Genomic DNA, 20,443 nt, shown 5'->3' on the forward strand with positions numbered 1-20,443 from the left:
AGCCCAGAGGCTCCGCCGCGGCCTCTCCGAGCGCTCCACACTCCGCCCCACGCTGCTCTGCTGTGCCGTGCCGTGCCGTGCCGCGCCACACAGCCCCTCCTCTGTCCCCGCCCCAGCCGGTCCGGGCCCACCCCCGGCGGCGGGGCCGCTGCGCCGCCGAGCCATGCGAGGCTTTAAGCGGCAGGTGCGGGGGAGCGGAGCATACGCGTGAAGCGGCGGCTGCTGCGGGCCGGCGGTAGCGGCGGCGGGCGCCTTTCGGCTCGGCGGGAGCCGCGGCGGAGCGGAGCATGTCGGTGGCGACCGGGGGCAGCGAGGCGGCGGCAGCAGCGGGCGGAGGCGGCGGGAACCGCGTTTTCTTCCAGAGCCCCCGCGGCGGCGGCGGGAGCGGCGGCTCCTCCGGCAGCTCTTCCCGGGAGGACTCGGTGTCGGCAGCGGCGGCCGTGGTGCAGGTCCAGCAGCGGCGCCACCAGCAGGGGAAAGTGACGGTGAAATACGATCGGAAGGAGCTGCGGAAGCGGCTGGTGCTGGAGGAGTGGATCGTGGAGCAGCTGGGGCAGCTCTACGGCTGCGAGGTGCGGGGCTGGGGTCGCGGGGTCCCCGGCGCGGTTGCTGTCGCCGCAGTCCCCTCGCCTGCCGCTGCCTCCTTCGCCCCCGGCATCCTCCTCCTGCCCCGAGTCGCATTTCGGCGGTGGGCAGAGGAGCGCTGTCGCCGCCACCTCCAAATGACATTCCCGGTCCGCCGCCCCCACCCCGCCGCTGCCCCGCGCCTCAGTGGTGCCCCGGCTCAGGGAATGGTGAAAGGTGCCCCATGCCCTATAGAAGGGGTGTCCCCCGTGCCTTCCCGAGGTGAATGGGAGGGGACCACCCTTTGGGGACGGGCGGTGGCTGCTGCACGAGCTGGCGTGAAGAGTCCTTTTCCTCCGGGACTGAGGAGCCCGGCGGGTCCGGGAATGCCAGGAGGTTCGCCCGCGGGGGTGGTGGCCGGGAGCCGCTGTCCCTGCAGCCTTCCAGGGCAGGGCGCCCCGGGGCTCCGAGGCTCCTGCCACGGGCTGGGCGGGCGTCAGGGAGCGGGACCTGCGCGGGGGCTGTGCGGAGGCGGCTGGTGTACAGAAAAGACTCTGGTGCGGGTACGATCCCCTCTGGATCGTGGTTTTGCGTTACCCCGACCTACAGGAGCGGGGGAGATGCTGGTCAGGAAATCTCAGTGGGGAATTCGGAGATTATTAGGATGAGAATCGAAGGCACTGAGGGCTGCTATGCGCCTGATTTGTACGTATCAAATCTGTTTTTCTGTTACTTTGGGTAAAGAGCGACTGTTGCCAGAATGAATTCCCTTTTGTAGAGGACCGATGAACAGGAGGATGTTTCAAGATTGTTCAAAGGAATGGCAATTGTTGTCTTCCTTGCGGAGATAACGATGTTGTAAGTTAAGGTAGTACCAGTACTTTGTTTTGTCAAAGCTTCATTAAACATGCAGACCTCTAATCCCCAGTGGATGGTATCTTCCTTTCACCTCGGGTATTTACTCTTATAAAGGATCAAAACGTTAAGGCTAAACTGAGGTTTGCACGTACTTTTCCCATCAGTAGTCTAATTCGCTTTTGTTAGAGACTTGTGAAGTGAGGTTTGTTGAAGCCAGATGAGAATTTTGCAGCTAGCATGTCCAGGAGCCAACATCTCCCTGCTGAGCATGCTGGAGCTGGGAAGACAAGAGCTTGACAGTCTTTGAGGTTTGGATGTCTTGAGTGGATGTGAAAATGTAAATAACCTGGATGGAATATTTAGATGAAATATAAGTCCAGAGGAGAGCCTCAAATATAATTGGAGGATGGAGCACCTCTCCTGTGATGGCCAAGATTTGGGATTTTTCAGTCTGGAAAAGATAATTATTTATTATCACACATAATACAAATATTTAAAGAAACTCCTAGCATCTCAGAAGTGATTTATTGGCAAATTTGTTAAAATGACACATAAAAACTGCATGTGTCAAGTTAAACCTCCTTAACTGTTCACATCCATGAGCTGTGGGAAAGCAAGATACAAATGGAAGCTCCAGCTAAAAATAATAAAAATAAGCCGTCCTTGGTTTTCATCTTGGTGTGACATGCCTCTCCAGTCTCATGACTTGTTTGGCCATATAGCCTGTAGGCTGTGAGGATTTTTCTGAGGCAGGAAGTGTTCACAGTTGTTTGGGTGAACTGATGATTCTGTGCATGCTTAGGCTGATAACGTAGTGTCCGGCCTGCTGGATCTGTCCACTGGTTTGACTCTTGCCGTTCCAAAGCACCAGCCCTGTTTGGGCTGTGTGCTTGTGACATACAGGTGAACTTGTTCATAAGAAAGGATGTGGTATACAGGACCAAAGCAAAACCCAGTGGAATTGTTGCTGCTCTTCACAATGTTCAAATCACAGGCTTCGTGGAGGAAAATTGTTCATTCTTTTCCTTGTTATAGTTGTTGCTTCCAACTAAAGTGTAAGGAGATCTGCTTTAGAGGGTCTCCATTAAAGTGGAGGCCATATGTAGCTGCATAAAAGTAACTTGTTTGATGATTTGTTTTCTGAGGTGACTTTTAGGGGGAAAAGTGGTTTAACATAACAAAATGTTTTTAGATTTGCAGGCCAAGGGCAAAATATTTAAGTCATCTTCTGCTCTGCTTTGCTATTATGCGTGAACCCTATCCAGAGTCAGCACAAATGATGGTGGTGAAAAGGTCAAGCTATTAATATGCTATCAGAATAATATTTTAGATGTATGATGAGTGTAGTGATTAAAGACAATAGCAATTTAATGCAAGATGCTTTGCTTGAATCTGCTTGAATTACTCCTAGGCTTAGAGATGTAGCTCTCAGGCTGAAATTTAATCACCTATGCAGACAGTTAATAACCCTGTCTGAGGGCAGGTTGGGAGGGGGTTGGGAATTGCTCACTTCAATTTCTGTGGAAGATCTACAATAGCTTCCCAGTGCAGTGACATTTAAGTTCTGTAATGATCTAAAATCTTCCAGGTTGTCAGAAATAGCCACTGAATTTTTAATCCTGGAAGAGTTAACCAATGTCAGTGTTTTACTGCTATTCTGATTCAGAGGTCTCTTTCTAAGGAGCCATGCACTTCATTTCTGGGAAGAGCAGAAATAAGTGGAGGGTGCTTGCAGTATGATGCACTGAAAGTCTGTAAGAAGACTTCCGTATCTCTTGGTGGGACTGCATAAATGTAGTCCCTGCTCAGTGTTTTCCGTTTAAATAATGTTTGCTACTATGATGAGATTCACCAGTAAGTGGATACTTTCAGAAAGACTCCCTTTATTCAAAACTAAACAGGTACTCACAGTCTCTCAAGTACTTGCAAGTTAAGTCAGCTATAAGCGTGTCTTGGCATGGTGACAAAGTTTAAGAGCTGAGGTTGGGAAATAAAGAGGCAGATTTGTTTGTGTTCTTTTTCTAGTGTGTCTTGTCTTTACTGGTACATTTTTGGTTTTAGAAATTGGATTCCAAGAAATAGAATGGTATAGGGGGTGTGACTTCGAAGGAGCTGTTGGAGACTATTTTTAATGAAGACCTCAGTTATATGACACAGAGATTAGCTTTAGAAAGGTTACTTCCACATGATGCAGACTTTAGGGATAAAAGACCCTTTACCTGAATGGTAAAGGTTATCAAGGTAGAAAGCTTTAATAGAACCGGAGAGACTTAAGCAGGGTTTGTTTGGCACCAGAACCTGTCAGGCTGATGTACTCAGGTCAGGTGCCTCAGGTGAGTGTTGGTCTGGTTGTTTGCTCCTGGGACCCCTTCATAAAAAAAAAAAAAAAGAGATTTTATAACCTGTTTGTTCTGGTTTCTGTGAATGCTGAAACTGAGGTTATAATTGCAGACCAGTGTATTGAAAATGCAATGCCTTATTTGTACGACTTGAACTGGCTTCAGTGTTGACCTTTATTAGGTATCTTGGTACTAAAAATAGTTTCTCCACAGATGCTTTGTGTTTTGGGCTGTCCATTATTCGTTAAGAATTGCAAAATAATGCTGCACAGAACAACTTACATCATCAGTATTCATTCCCTGATGGTTTGCAACTTATAGTTCAGCATAAAAGTGGTGACAGATTAGTTTTCCAGATGGATGATCTATGTTGTGTGCACCTGCCAAACCTGTATGACTTTGTATATGAAAAAAAGAGACCACTGGATTTGTCCCCAGAAACCATTCAGTTTTGCAGGTGAGTTTCTATGCTCTGAGGTCCTGCCTACGTAGAATTATAGCCTCTGCTTTAAATGGCACACGGATTTTTGCACAATAATGAAGAAAGATTTTTGCTTGTGCTATACGTTTGTTGCTGAATATTTTTTAATGTAGAGATTTGCATGTGCAAATCAAATGAGCCCCTAGATTTTGCACTTTAAAGGCTGTATACAAGACTTGCCTTCTGGGATACTGCTGAACTTAGCTGAGTAATCACCTATTTTATTAGAGTATGTCTAGTGTTGTATAGAAGTCAGTGCTTGACAGGGAATATGAGGTTGGTCTGGAAGTACCAGAGTGTTGTGTCCAAGCTAATTATTTTTTCATTCCAGGAATGGAAATACCCTGAGATTGTGTTTAAAATACAGTTGGAAGAGCTGCCTATAAAGGCCCTTCAGGCATTTCCTTTCAAAGTACAAATCCATGTCAAACTGAGGATTGTTATGTGTTAGATTTTCTTCAGTCTTCTGGTAGAGATACTGCAGTGAAAAGAGTGGCATGAAGCACTGAAATGGGTAAGGGTTTTCATGTTGGCAGTGGAGTATGGGAGGGAAGGGAACAGTTTAACTCAGTCCGGCATGGATTCACACACTCTGTCTTTTCCAAAACAGTTCTGGTCAGCATGCTGCTAAGGCTGCCATGTGGTGATGTGGATCTGATGGCATGATCAGGTATTACTGATGCCTCAGGCTCTAGTGAGATAATGTTTGAAATTCATGACTCATTTCTCAGAAAGGCATTCGGTAAGAAAATCCACCAAATAAAACACTGCAGAAACGAAGTCTCACTCTTTGAATAGGCTTCTTCTAACTTGGACTAAAATGTCTGAAATGGTAATTGCATGTGGATTCCTTCCTCAATGGATTAGAAATGGAAAGAGGCTCAGAAGGATCTAGGAACTACAGAGAGTGTCACTTCTTTGAAAAGATGCAGGTTAGTAGGAGGCATATTAAGATTTCTTTAATTTTTTGGGAGATTGAGTGTTACAGTTTAGCTGCATTAGAGTAAAGTACTTGTAGGTTCATCAACTTGCTTAGAAATTTATTTGGATTATTTATTTTGGACAGCTCTTACAGGTCTCCATGTTGTACAGCACGAACTTTGGTGTCCTCATTGTGTGCAAGGATACTGTACAACGTACTTGTGTCAGTTGAAGGGTTGCTTGAAAAATGCATGCAGTTCTTTTCAGAGGACTTGGCTTAAGGATCTGTGAGGGTAGCAAGCACCTGATGGTGATAAAGCCAGAGCCTTATGTTTCTAAATGAACTTCTTAAATCTTGTCTTAAGTTCTAAAGACCCTACTCTAGTAGGAAATGTACCACTTGTTCAGCTGCTGCTTAACTTTCCGCCTTTTTGCATGCAAAATGTGTACAACAATGCAGAGGAAATCAAGGAGGAAAGTTCATCACAGTCGAGTGCAAGGTTCTGCACATGGGTCCAGGTGCTCCTAACCACAAATACAAGTGGGATGGAGAATGGATTGCAAGCAACCCTGAGCAGAAAACTTGAGGGTGTTGGTTGACAAGAGCCTCAACGTGAGCTGGCTGTGTGCTCTTGCAGCCCTGAAAGCCAATTGTATCCTGGACCACATGGAAAGCAGCGTGGCCAGCAGGTCAAGGGAGACAGTTCTCCAGCATTTACTTCACTCTTGTGAGACCCCACCTGGAGTACTGCAACCAGCTCTGGGGCTCCTGGCATAAAGAGGAGGTGAACCTGTTGGAACAAGTCTAGAGGAGAGCCTCAAATATAATTGGAGGATGGAGCACCTCTCCTGTGATGGCCAAGATTTGGGATTTTTCAGTCTGGAAAAGAGAAGGCTTCAGGGAGACATAGAGGGGGCCTTCAAGACAGCTAGAGAGGGGCATGCAGTGAGAGGACAAGGAGTAATTGCCTTAAACTGACAGAGGGCAGGCTTAGATGAGGTATTAGGAGGAAATTCTTACTGTGGTGGTGGTGAGGCACTAGAACAGGTTGCCTAGAGAAGTTGTGAACTTCTTATCCCTTGAAGTGTTTAAGCTGAAGTTGGATGTGGCTGGCCTAGTGAAAGGTGTCCCTGCCCATGGCAGGGAGATTGGAACTAGATGAACTTTAAGACTCCTTCCAACCCAAACCTTTCTATGATTTTATGATTCCAAGAAAATTATTCTTCTACTATTTAATTTTGTTTAGTCAAGACATCATTTCTGCACTGGTCGTGGTTCATTGTTTTATCTGAATCAGCAGCAATATTCTTGACTTCCAGTTTAAAGCTTCACAACACAAATTATCTTTCAGCAGCTATTCCGTAGCAATTTTTTTGTTCTTTTCCTCTCTGTTCAAGATTCAACTGGTCTCTTTGCTGAAGCTGTAGGTGTGGTGGTTTTATAACAAGGTGAATAAATTTATTGCTTACATCACTTCAGATTTTATAATTGTACTTCTTACTAACTGTAGCTTCCAATCTTTGTGGCTACAAAGACTCTTGTGTCTTTAGGCAAATTGTTTTACATAGAGCTGGTCCTTGATTATCCAGTGTAACAAAGAAGAGGAGGAGGTTGGGAGAATGTGGATACAATGGAAAAATTGTGGATAAAAAAGTAAATGGTAAATTCTGTTATAAATCATGCAGTGAAAGTACAGCTGAAGGGGAAGAGGGGGAGCTGGTCATTAGTCTACCCATTTTTACCATTCAGGTTTATCACAAAAATTCATTGTATTGCTTTTGGACTTGAGTGTAGCATGGATGTGTCTGTACTTGTAGAACAATTAAGCTACAACATGGATGATCCATCCACAGATGGCTGAGATCAGGTCATATTGCACTTTGTTGAAGGTGCTGGGCTGACTTGAGCACTGTTGATGCCGTGTAACCCTGTGTTATGACAAAGTGGGATCTCTCTCCTTATTCTCTGTGCTTTATTTTAGCTGATCTAACCTGTGATGACAAAACAAGTGCCTGAAACAAAAATAACCCTGTTTAAATGCAGAAAATATCTATTTCATGGCATGTCTGACTCCTGTTATAAGGCATAGGGAATATTTCTAAATAGGTCTTGTATCTAAATAAAAAGATGTGAAATTAAGTCCTACTTCAGCTAGAACAAGTAGTGTGATAGTTTATTCTCATGACCTCCCTAAACTCATTCTCTTTTGATTCATACCTTGCAAAGACTGGCTGAGCTCCTGGTTGCATTCTCATAATTCTCTCTTTAGAACAGGTTATGAGCCACTTTAAAAACACTGTAAGGGGACTTAAAACCCAGCCAAAAAACCCTATGTGGTTTGTAGAGCACACTGCTGTATATAATGTGTACATACTTTACATAATATTCTGACAGTGAGGGAGATACCAATGGGGGAAAAAAAAAGCTATCCCATCTCTAACCTGATTCAAGTCTGAGTTATGGTCCCCTTGTCTCTTGTCACTACAGGTGATATAACAGCAGCAGCAATATTAATCCATTCTTCCAGTCTAGCCTGCAGTATTCAAAAGCCAAGTTCTCATTTTTCCCTGCCTTACATCTAACTCCAGAAACTTCTATTTGACAGCACAAATTGAGTAGGTTAGACATGACCATCCATCTTTGTCACCACAACTTTTGGCTGCCTGTTGTAAAATATTAGCAGCTTCTTTTGCTGTTCTCCCATGTGGCACGTGGAATTATGGAAGTCAAGATTTCTAGAACTTATTAATGCTGGAGAAGGAGTATAAAATCTTAATTGTATGCAGTCCATACAGCAGCAGTACAACTGCATTTCAAAGGAAAGAATAAATTTAGCCTGTTAAAGATCCTCTTGGAACAAGGAATTGTTTGGGCAGAGTTACACACTGAAACAAATCAAATCTTCTTTGAAGTGATAAGTATTTAATTCTGAAGATCGCATTTCATTAGCAGTACTGTTACCTCCCCTCCACGCTCCACCACTCCCTCCCACCCTGGAAGCATGGTATCTGTTCTAGGAACCAGTTCAGCATGACATCTTAAACTATTTTCAGGGAACACACAGATCGCAGCCCCAGAAGGCATGTTGTATATTTTCAATCCATGTAATATTTATCAGTAGCATAGATCTAGTGGATCTAAATATAGAGAACAATTGTAACATGTTACTATAGGTCTTTAATTATTAGAACACTTGTAGATGGTTAATTCAGTGTAATACTGTTCAGCCTGTAAAGCAAAGGTAATATAGAGGATATTGTATGAAAATTAAAAGGCCTAATGGTAAGTAAGTGAATGGCTAGTTGTGTGTAGTGGTGCTAGTGTAGAGGTGACCCTTCTAGTGGTGACTCAGAAGAGTTCACCATCATAGATGTGCTGCCAACATGAGGATCACACACTTCAGTCCTCTGTGTTGGACTTCATAAGTGCAAATGATGGCACAATCAATGCCTAATGAAAATCCTCTTACTAGACTGTCTTAATAGGATTACCTTCCAGAACACAGAACTGGGAAGGATCTCCTAGGTCACGTGGTCTGCCTTGTTATTTGCAGATAAGCTCTTTGCATTTGATATAACTTTTTAATGCAGTAAGTCAGTTATATGATGTTTCTTTCCACATTATTTCATGTATTTAAATATGACTTTTAAACTCTTTAGACACTAGGATCTTTCCCATTCCTTCCATAAAATATAGAAAGATGTAAACAAAAGACCAGTACTTGCTTGGAATGAGCTTGCTTGAACTTTCACTCTGGGGTGAAGTTTAAACAGATTGTAAATGTGCTTTACAGCCTGTTCTTACTCTGAGCATCATCAGACTCAAGTGATGACCACAGCTGAGGGGCAGAAGACAGTGATTTTCCTATAGGTCACTTATTACTTTATAACAAAATCTGTATTTTGTGTATGTCTGCAGACTCTGGGAGAAGTATGCTTACTAATATTTCATGGAATTCATTTAGCACTCCTTAGAAAATATGTTAGTGGCATAAGATCTTAACTTATTTTAGCACTTAAATGATAACTTTTTTGAAGTAGATATCTAAATTAACTCTAGGATTAACTCTACTTTAAACACAAAGAATGCCCTGAGCCTTTACAGTTGGTTGCTTTGCATTGTAAAAGATAGTACCTGAAGCATGTAGTGCATTTTTTTTGTCAGAAAAGAGTCCCAAATGTTGTGGAATAAACTATTGTGTCTTTTTTGGTTTTTTTTATGCTGGTAATAATCATGCCATTTTAGGTTTATAGTCAAATTTTGTATTCCTGTTTCAGCTGTGTGTTGAGGTAAAACTGCTTAGTCTTCTTTCTTCGAACGTTAAGAAAGCTCCCTAGAATTTGGAATATGTTGATGTTGAAAACAGAATCCTTTCTGAGTGCAGAAACTGGTGAGGAGAAGGAGTGCTGGTGGTAACTAGCTCACTGACAGCCAGAAACATTCCAACTCTAACTTCAGCTGTTACTGCAGTACCGCCTAGTCTGCTTAGATAAAGATTTAATCAACTTGCTTGTAGTTAGCCAACTACTTTTTGTTTATTAAACCCAAACTCTTAGGCAGAAGATTTGCTTTAGTGTTGTGAAGTAATTGTGATAACCATGGAATATGAGGAAGCAAGATATCAGTCTTTGCTGTGTAATCTAGAGACTGTTTTGTCTCTAGACAATCTCTGGGGACAACAGAGGCTTCCAGGACTAGTTCTGTAAAAAATGACACCTAAACATGATTTCTCCTTTTTTGTTTTCCCAGTACGTCTCAGAACACTTTTTCATCTTCATTTTTTTTAAGTTCTTGTCAGATTTCACCTTAAAATATGTAGTGACTACATTTAGTATTAGAATTGTTAGCTCTTACCCTTGGTTAGTAGTTTGCAGTGCATTTAGTGTAGCAGGTGGAAGGGGGCAGGACTATGTGCCAGAATACTTTTCTGGGAATCTGACAGTGAGAAGAAGCATTGGAATCAAACAGGGGTCCTGTACAGTCTTCAGCTCCTTTCTTTTTTTGTCATCCTTGGTGGGATAGTCACAGCAGGTTATGCCACCTCCTGTATCTGGAGTTGTTTGTGAATTCATTTTGAAGATCCCTCAGGCACTTTTGCACGTTTTTCAGTTCAGGGACTTACTTGCCTGTGTAGCCAAGTGGTGTCTCTGGCCCCCAGGGAAGAGGAGTGTCTGCTTTAAAGCATGTTAGAACTCCTGCTGATATTTCTTGACACCAGTGGACCAGAGCCAAAATGCATTGTTGACTGCCAGTCGCTGGCCTGCCTGCTGCTCCGAATGAGTATATGGGGGGAGGGAGAGTTGTCACTCTGTAGAGCACACTGCTATGCCCAGGCACCACTTGCAAGAATGACTTGTTACAAACCCTGAGAAACTCTCGTATCTCTTGCCTACTAAATTTCTTCAAAAAGGTTACCTTGCTTCTAGATTCTGCAGGATGTGAGTGCACTTGTTTTGATACCACTGAATGAAACATTCCCTGCTCTGCTCCAGAAAATACTTATTGTCTCTCATGTTAAATCTTAAAGGACTTAACTAATACTTCTGGTTAAAGATATAATAATGATTGAAAACTGTCTCCTGTTCCAACCAGTAGCTCTTTAATTGGCTGCTAAGACAAAAATGTGAGAAGACTGAGTGTGTCAGATGCTTGATGTACCTATACTCTATGACTTTTATTGCAGAAGTCAATTTACACGCAGCTTCTCAGTGTAAAGAAAATCAATACTGGAGACTAACAGGTTGTTTTTTAGGGCTGCTGAAACTGAGATGAGGAGAGCCATTTAGAGGCCTCATTATATCACGTGCTCTTTCCTTGTGTTCTTTTCAAACAATCTGATGGAGTAATTAATCCTTGAAGTGCCCCAAGAGGCAAACCTACTTAATTGCACTGCTGTTTAGCCTAAATTCTCAGACTGCAAAGGACCTCGTGTTGATCATGATTGATCAAAATTTTTTCATGGAGTATGTATTCCTTAGGGTTTTTTTCCATCTTCTCTCTTAGGAAAAAGCAAACACTCTGTCAAATTTGACCTAGTGTGGTGTGGTCCTGGTTGTTACTGCATTCTTGCTGTAGGCAGAATTACGTACAAATTGCAGGGAAGCAGTCAGCTGCACCTGTGTTGCTTGGAGATGGAGAGTGACCTGCTCTTGTGAATTGCAGAAGATAGGTATGTCCTGTGACTACAGGGGAAAGTCATTCCACTTGCACAGTTGTCAAGCAACATTTAAGTCTGGTGGCTTAAGCTCTGTGCCTTTCAAGAGTGACTAGGTAACAGTGATTTGGTGTACAATGTGTATTTGCTAATACCAAACTAATTCTGCTTGATGTGAAAGTGGATGATGACAAAAACCCTGATGTATCCTTCCTGTCTGCTTTGGAGTGTTCTGTTTAGCAGAAGTGACATCCAGGCATAGACTTAGCACGTCCTATATTTGTATAGAGAACACAAGGCATTTGTTTTGGAGACAGCGCTTGATTTTTTTAACAAATGTCTTGTTGAGATTGAATCCGTGTTATGGTATGGTTAGGAAGTGTTGAATGCATTTCTTCCTCTGCTCAGTGTAGTCTGTGATCAGTGCCTCTTCTTCATTTAGCAATTTCACACTCTAGTGATTCCTTGAGACTTCTGTAGAGATGCACAAATTAGACAACAATTCCTTGACCAGCATGTTCTAGATATATTTGGATAAGTTGAAGTTGTTTTGACAGTTCAGTTATGAAAACAGCAAAATAGCAGTGTTAGTACTGAAGAAAATTAAATGAAATCTGTGACTAGGTATCAGTTCCTTCTCTGTGCTTACTAGTGATGCTGAAGTTGCAGAGTGCAAGGTTCTTTCCATAATGAGCAGAGATTTAAATTTTTAAAAAATTATCGTTGTGGACAAACAGAGTGCCTGGTGTGCTCTGCTACCATGACTGGCAGTTCCTTCTTGGAGAAACAGGTATTTTGGTATTGTAAAATCTTTTCCCTGTAATCACATCATCTCGCCAAGAATTTTTTTTTGTGTTGTACTAAAGATGATAGAGCTGCAGCCAATGTAGCAGGGGATTGACTTTAATTATTGAAGTTATGGGAACAATGAGGTGGAGGGTTATCAAAATTCAGAATCTCGTGGCATTTGCCCTCGCATTTCATGTGATGCTTGTTTTTCATCATTTAGTAGCAATGGCATGAATCCCAGAGAACTGCTCTGCTTTGTGTCTTGCCCACACCCCCACCTGCTGGCAGTATCCCCATGTTCACTGCCTGTGGTTCTAGGGTAATTTATCCTCTTAGGATGTATACCACAAGGGCACATCTCCTGCCTTAAGAACTGCTCTGAAATAAAAGTGCTTGAGAAGTTGGAGTCGATGGTAACTTTAAAAAAACCCCCTTGTCCTAGCAAGTCATAACTGAACTTATGACTGAGCTGTCATAAACACCATGCCTTTTACTAGTGGAGAACAAATACACCTCTCTACAGCTTGCTTCTGACTGTCTTTGCAATAGGCAGTAGAAGGATATCCACTGCCTCTGAACCAATGGGAAGTGCTGGGTTATCAGGGCCAGGTGGGAAGAGATTGGAGAAGAAAGTGTAAAGTTGTGTTGACCTGGAGAGGTAAGAGGTAGAGATGGCAGTATGCATGTATAAAATGTCTAGTAGGCTGCCTGCCTTGTCTCCATTTTTTTCCAGGTTATTTCTTTCACTAGCGTGTACTTCAGATCCAGGTGCGTAGGTGTATGTCTCACTTCAGCCAAATTCTGCTGGCTTGCTTGTGGCAGCTTGATAAATACAAGTAATTTTTCTTCTGGCTCGCTTTCTTCCTGTGCCCTCAAGTCCCCAGTCAAACCTGTCCCCTCTGAATTTCTCTACTAAAGACTCACAGAAGTATTCACGGTAGTGAAAGAGAGAACTTCAGAAGTCAGGGTTTGTAGGGACAAATGAAGTTGACAGTAGCTTTCTGTAAGTTTGCTTCTCTTGCTCTAGACAGTGCTTCTCAAACAAGTAGGAGCTGGTATTTTGTATTTTAGGAAGACTTGTTTAAATAATGTTTAAAGCAGTGCCAGTATTGGAGAGTCCATTGAAGGTGGATTAGACGAAGAAGTAATATGGTTGCTATCAACACCTGCTAGTGTTTCTGCAATTAGTGAGGATGTCTGTACCTTTAACTCTGAAGACACATGATGTACTAAAATGCTTCTAAAGCATTTGTCCAGTGTTTCTTGCAACTTGTACATCACATTTGGGCAAGTGTCTTCAGATTCACTTGTACGGTCACCCTCTCACTCCAAGCCTACTGCCAATAGATGAAACGGTTTCTGTAGATGGCTTTTCCTCAGACAGTTCTGGGATGATAGATGTTCAGTAAGATAAGTTGTTTATGGCCCTAAGGACTTTCCTGTGGAACAGAACCAGGTCTAAAGGTCTGAGGTGCTGGCTACAGCAAAAATGAAGTATTAGGTTTGAATTGATGTTCTGCACTCTGTACCTCTTAAAGGCATATTTATGAGGCAAATTTTTAATAGAGGAGATTTTCCACTCGTGAAACTCAGCTAAACACTTAATTTCAGTACTCCACCTCTGATACAGATGGCTAGTGTTAGAAAATTGCAGTCTTCCACCATTATTGTTGAAGTGACCTGTTCACCCTGTGACATTATGGCTTCTACTTTTATCACAGAATACCACCATTTCCTCATTCTTTTTGACTATAAAATTTATTTTTTTTACAAAAAGACAAAACCTGAACAATATATGCAATTATTTCCATAGCACTGAACAAGAGAATTAGGGATGTATTTTGGAAGCACTGCAACAGACTGGCTGGCTATGCCTTGAAAAAGCATATTTCTTCCCTTTTCATTTTCACGACTGTGGTGTTAAGCATAAAAGCAGTGAAGTTCGAGTATGTCTGACTCTATCCTCCCACACTGGCTTGTTTTTCATGTTGTATCATTACTTTTAGGAGTCATCCATGTTTATGTGGGTTTTGTTTTTGGCTTTGATTCTCAAATGGTCAGTTAGCAAATCAACATTAAGAAAGTTGCAGGAAAGCCTAGCCTGTTCTTAACAAAATACATAGACATATATAGACAAGGCAAAAGAAGGGAAGCCATCTGTGCGTTAGCAAAGACTGACTTGCAGGGTAGCTGTGTGCACAGTGCAGTTGGCTTTCAGCTCTGCTGCTGGAGATGAGGAATGTTTGCTTGCTATAGTCGAAGGAGAAGGGGAAGAGTAATAGCAAGTGGAGGTTGTGTGTTACTGGAGAGGAATTAATATATGCAAAGATATTCTTGTTTGGCATTACTCTGACATTGGGTTGGAGATATGCAGGAATTGAGACATGGAGTGGAAGCTGGAAGAAAAGGAGTGTGACTTCTTATCTCCTTGCTTCTGATGTACAAATTCTCCCCTCTCAAATCTTGTAATGCTCAGTGTAGAGCAGCATTGATGCTGGAGCTAAATTCTGATAAAAATGCAGCTGCAGAGCAGTGGTGTTGCTGGTGAGGTGGTCTGGCAGTGAGGGAAGAAAAACCTGGGCACCCTTGGGAATGCAGGATGGTTGTGGACTCATAGAATTGTTTAGGTTGGAAAAGACCTTTGAGATCATTAAGTCCTAACATTAACCTAGTGCTGCCACATGTGCCACTAAACCATGTCCCTAAGTGCCACATCTACATGTCTTTTGAATACCTCCAGGTATAGTGACTCTACCAATTCCTTGTGCAGCCTGTTTCAATGAATGACAACCCTTTCCATAAAGAAATTCTTTCCTAATATCCAATCTAAACCTCTCCTGGCACAACTTGAGGCTGTTTGCTCTTGCCTAGTCAGTTGTCACTTGGGAAAAGAGACCAACGCTTCCTTTCAGATACTTGCAGGGAGCAACAAGGTCTCCCTGACCCTCCTTTTCTCCAGGCTAAACAACCCCAGTTCTTTCAGGTGCTGCTCGTAAGACTTGTGCTCCAGACCCTTCACCAGTTCTATTGCCCTTTTCTGGACATGCTGGCAGCAGCTCGCTATCTTGGTGAACGTAGGATTTCAAGTGTGGTCTCTCCAGAGTTCAGTACAAGGCAATGATCACTTCCCTTGTCCTGCTGGCTCCACCATTTCTGCTCCAGGCCAGGATGCCATTGGCTTCCTTGGCCACCTGAACATATGCTGCCTTGGGATCAGCTGCTGTTGGCCAGCACCCCCAGGTGCTTTTTTAATGAACAGCTTTCCAGTCACTCTTCCACAAGCCTGTAGCGCTGCATTGGGACTGTTGTGACCCGAGTGCAAGACCTGGTACTTGGCCTTGTTGAGCCTCAGCCCAGCAATCCCACCTGCCCATGTCCCTCGAGCAGATCAACATTCCTTCCCAGCTTAATGTCATCTGCAAAGTGACTGAAGGTGTGCTCAATCATCTCATCCAAATCATCAGTAAAGTTATCACACAGAACTGATCCCAGTCCTGAGCCCTGAGGGACACTGCTTGTCACTGGCCAATAATCCGCAGCAGTGGCAGCCCTGTGTCTGGCTCCCTGGTGCTGGGCAGGAGATGTTCCTTGCATGAGCTCAGCTGGGGATGCCTCTGCCAAAAATGACTGCAAAAATGGTATCTGGTGGAAGATCTGCTCTTCCGTGTTGGTTTCTGCAGCAGTCTGGCAGTGCTGCACGGGGCTCACTGCAGGTCACCCGGCACGCTCACGCCACACCTGTTCCAAGGGAGTTGCCTGGGGCAGGGAATGGCAGCCAGGGCCTGTCCCACCCCCAGCCAGGGGCACTGGGGCAGCCCCAGCCCTGGGCGTCTCCCTGTGGCTGAGCCAAGGGCAGGCTGGGCTGTGGGTCCGGCTCAGCAAGGCTGGGCAGGGCTGTGGGGAGCTGGCCCTGCCCGTGGCCCCAGGAGCTGACATGGGGGGCTGTGGGGACGGCCCTATGGCCCAGGCTCTCGAGTTTGGCTTCTTGGGCTGGCTTGCCTGAGGGTAGAGCCTGTTTCAGGATACGTTTTTGCAGCAGCCTTTGGGACTGGGTGTTTCTTAAAGCTATTGGGGGCACCTAGGGGAAGTTTGCCCTTGAAGGGAGAGCTCCAGGTCTGGATTGCAGACTGTATTGCAGAGCTGCGGGTTATGTTAACATGTGTGTCATGACTGAGTGTTTGAAGTGGTCGGTGCAGACCCAGCTTTGTTATGATAACCAAAGTGGCCATATGAACCCTGATGAGAAGGTGTGTGTTGCACCATTAATTTAGTTTTTATGTAAAGACTTGTTTTTTGAAGTGCCTTTGTTCAGCCATGAAACCCATTTAATTGTCAACTTCTGAAACCGCATTTCTTCTTTTAATTTCCTCACATCACAACAATTTGATGTGCTGAAAGGTTTTGCTTACTACCAAGTCTTTGTTGCTGAGGCTGAAACATTTGTAAAAGGCAGAGCAGGAGACAGGAAGGGCAAAGAGGGGCAGGCTAAGCCCAGAGTCCATCCATGCTGCTTGGAGGCCCTGCAGTCCTTTTGGGGACTGGGGGCTGGCTGGAGGTGTTAAAAGGAAAGAAGTAAGGGCATGAGTACTATATCTGATCCTCTGTTCCTCCAGAAGCTGGCCATGCAATCTCCTCCCGTCACTGTCATGCAAGTGCAGTGGCAGGTAAGGCAAGATTTCAGGAAGTACAGGAGCTGATTACTTTTCTGGTTGTATCTTCATAACATTTGGAGTACTACCTGACCTGCAAAGATTCCTGTAGGTAAGAAAAAAAGGATTAAATTTGTTGGTTAATAGTTTCTTTTCAGCAATGTAAGCTGGTCTTGACTGCTGCTGTGTTAATGGTGCCTTAAAGAAAACTATCAGCAGGCTAACAGCAGCTTTGAAAACAAAAACTTACTCTGCTTCATCCTACTGATACCCAAAGAGATGAACATTTCCATTCTTAATGATCCATTTAACTGCCAGGATTAAACACATCTCAAGAAAATTTATGTGCAATTAAAAAGGAAAGAAGCCTGTTAATATAGCATTGAGGCTGTGTGATTGAGGACAGTCAAGCAACTGGAAGACAGATCTTTAAAACTGGGATTAGTTTTCATTTGACTTGCAGAGAATTTTATTCTTCCTGTTTCCCAGATAAATATTTACATTGCTTTAATTCTGAAGCACAGTCTGAAGTGTTCAAAGGTTTATTAACAAAGCTTCAGCACTAAGGGCTAGCTAAGTATTTCCTCCATGTCAGAGATGGAAACAATCACTTTATGACACACATACTAGGTGGTAAGATCCTACTGGAAGGCTGTTGGAATGATTAATCTGCTTAAGCTGTGTTTAATTGTAGGACCACTGCCATTTGCTGTTTGTAATTCTTATTTCCTATATGTGGAGTTCCTCACTCTCTTCAGAAATAAACTTCCTTGTGAATTGCAAACTTCTGCAGGGTAGCAGGCTTATAGTGTACAAATGCATTTGATGTTCAGCTGGCATGGGTTTTTTTTTATGCAGGACACATGTTGTTCTACTTGCTTGTAGAACACAGCCGGACGCAGGCAGGTGCACTGACCTAGGCTCCTGGATGTGGTGCGCTTGTAAGCAGCATGGATCACTGTATACTTGGGCACTTCAGTCCCACATGCCTGTTGCTAGGACTGCTGATGTCTTATTCCCATGGATTTTGGTTTTTTGCATTAAACTGAGCTGCCTTTTATTTCCCAGAGAATTGTGGGAACTTGTCTGTTCTTGGAGTGTATTTTGAGGGGGAAGGGAAGAAGATATTGTGGGAAAGCATCAAATAACTGAATTTGCTTTAGGGCTGAAATCAAAGGGCTGTAATCATCAAAAGGTGGAAGAGAACTAGCCCACAAGAAAGCAGCAGTGAAGGTTTTGCCTGTAGCTCCAAATAGGCCAGGGTGGCTGGGAGTGGAGCACTGAATGCAAGGTGGACTGACTGTTCATGTGAGTGAGTGGGAGTTAATTTGGAGCAATGCATGAGTAGAGGCCAAAGTTGACGTGCTATAAAACAAAACGTTATAAGAAGGTGAGAATAGTTTCCCATGAATAAAAAAGTTAAGCAAGGTGGGTACCATTGCTTTGGCTTTTAGAGCAACGTGGAGGTGTTTTGATGTAACACTTTGGCCCAGTGGTCTTCTCATCTAAGCTAGATTGATTGTATAGATAACAAAAACCACTAAGCTGCTCTAACTGCGAGATTAGTAATTTTTAACTGCAGGTTGTTTCTCTGTACATTTGGAGTCTTGTAGATTGGAAGCTCAGTCAGCTATTATTTCTACTTTGGCTCTATCTGAAGTGTTTCAGGGCTTCATATGAATATTCCCTATTTGAGTGCATACATGGATTTTCAGTTACAAAAAGTAATTATTTTTTCTTTGTGTGTACTTTGTTTGATTGTTAAGAACAACAGTGTGAGGGAACTTAAAAATTAACCTGCATTCCTTAGTATATTTTCATAAGTAGTTACCCAGATTTACAGCAGAAACCACAGTAGGAAGTGAGTTCTGGTCTGTGTAGAAACAAAGTGAAACTGATGTCCTAATTTTTCTAATTAACTATGTAATTGTTTAGTACCTTTGGAAAATGGTGGTGTAAATTTGTATACTTTGGTTTTGAATATTTTTGTTTTACAAAGTATCTTGTGACTTGGCTTGTCTTTATTCAGTGGTAGATGCCAAAGGCATTATATGAAGCATCTTAGCATTTTTAAAGTGGAATATAGAAATACTTTTGGCACAGCTATCTACTTTTTGCAGCTGAAGGTAATGGGGATTTTTAGCAAAGGGGTATTGGGTATGTTCGATTGCAATGATTGACAATGGGTTCCACTGCCTTCTTTTTACTCTGTATTCCATAGGCCAGCCAGAAAGCTTGTGTTAGCCTCTTTTCTGGTCACAAAATGCTACCTGGTTGTCTGTGTTTTGCTGTGCTGAAATGACCAGGCAAGGACTGCAACACCATTCCATATTCAGTGGATTTTATCCTGTGAACTCTTGTTATGGAAGGCAGCACTGTTTATTATGAATGTAGGATTTATTAGTGTCCTGACTTCTACGCTTGGCACCGTGTGTTCAGAACTGAACCATTTGTGCTTTATCTAAGTTACCTGCCTGTGGGAGGAATACGGGTACAGTGTCTTTTACACATATCTTCTACAAGCTGTGAAGATGCGTTTGAGGGGGTTGCTCCATCTTCTGTCTCTAAAACCATCTGGACTTGGAAGAATTTGAGAAGGATTAAAAGTAGATATTTGGCAGCTTTGGGCGGTAATGAGAAAGTGGGGTCCTCAGTGTCCAAATGTAGCTTCTTTAGAAACATGTAAACCTTTTTTGTCTTTGTCTTCAGAACACTGTTTCACTCCTCCAATCCTGTATGTTTTATTTGAACCAGCAGATAGAGACCTCAAATGGCACAACTTTCTAAGCCCTCTACGAGAGGAGTCAGACATTTCCTGGCTGTTGCTTTTACAGTGAAGTTCAATAAACAGGGGTATGAAGGGACAGAAAGTGTTTGCTGCACTGGGAGAATTTCTGATGTTTAGATGTGCTTGTTGTGGAGACATTCTGAAAGTGGTGAGGTGAACTTTAAACTCTGCTTGCATTGGCCATTTGAATGACTAAGAAGACTGGCACCAAGTGAAGGTCAGTGGGAAGGAGCTGATGATATCACTTTGTGCTGACTGGTAGGTCCCTGTGCCAGCCACTGCCTTTTCTGAGCTAGGTTTCAAATGCTTTGATTTTGTTTGCTGAAGCAAAGCTTGCCTGTGGAGGTTGCATATGTGTGCAGCCCTGTTCTGCTTAGCTGGAGTAAAAAGTCTATCCAGGAGCTTGGATTCAGGCCAATTACTGCATGAGAAAAATTCTCATTCTCCTCCTGTATTTTTGCATGCTCACTCAGCCTGACCAGCTCTTGGAAAAGAACTGGTGTTTCTTTAGAATTTGACAGTGTCAGCCGACTCATCCAAACTTATAATTTGGAACTGGGTATTCTATTATTAGCTGTAGCCTGAAGTGATTTCTGGAATCCACCTGTCATTTTGATTATGCTTACTCTTTATTTGTTTTGTTTCTGTCTTCATTGATATGAGAAAATATTAAAGAAATGTACATCCTTTGCAGCTTGTGGCTAATGTAGTATGCTAGCATGTTTTAGAATGCCTGAAAAGAGTTTTAAAGGAATCTGGTAATGTAGGTTGGACAGAGAGCGATTGCATGCAACCGTGACTATGCATGGGCAGTCCTCTACAGCTCAGGCTTTTGATTTAACAGGAGGGAAAAGAGGCTTTGAAGCTATCTGAACACTGATTTACCACTATCAGCTTTA

General features: G+C 43.2%; 1 protein-coding gene across 2 annotated transcripts in view; it reads left to right on the forward strand.

The window, feature by feature from the left end:
* Positions 1-216: 216 nt before the first annotated feature.
* The window catches only part of PPP1R14C (protein phosphatase 1 regulatory inhibitor subunit 14C), a 50,890-nt gene continuing 30,663 nt past the window's right edge, over positions 217-20,443 (forward strand). Inside the window, exon 1 of one of the 2 annotated variants that reach the window (XM_066315469.1) lies at positions 217-572. In XM_066315469.1, the coding sequence (XP_066171566.1) occupies positions 288-572 (285 nt within the window). In that variant the 5' untranslated portion in view covers positions 217-287. The remainder of the gene's footprint in view (positions 573-20,443) is intronic. The other variant, XM_066315468.1, reaches the window with a different exon arrangement.

This window comes from Sylvia atricapilla, chromosome 3, assembly GCF_009819655.1.
Source record: "Sylvia atricapilla isolate bSylAtr1 chromosome 3, bSylAtr1.pri, whole genome shotgun sequence".
In the NCBI taxonomy this organism is placed as follows: Eukaryota; Metazoa; Chordata; class Aves; order Passeriformes; family Sylviidae; genus Sylvia; species Sylvia atricapilla.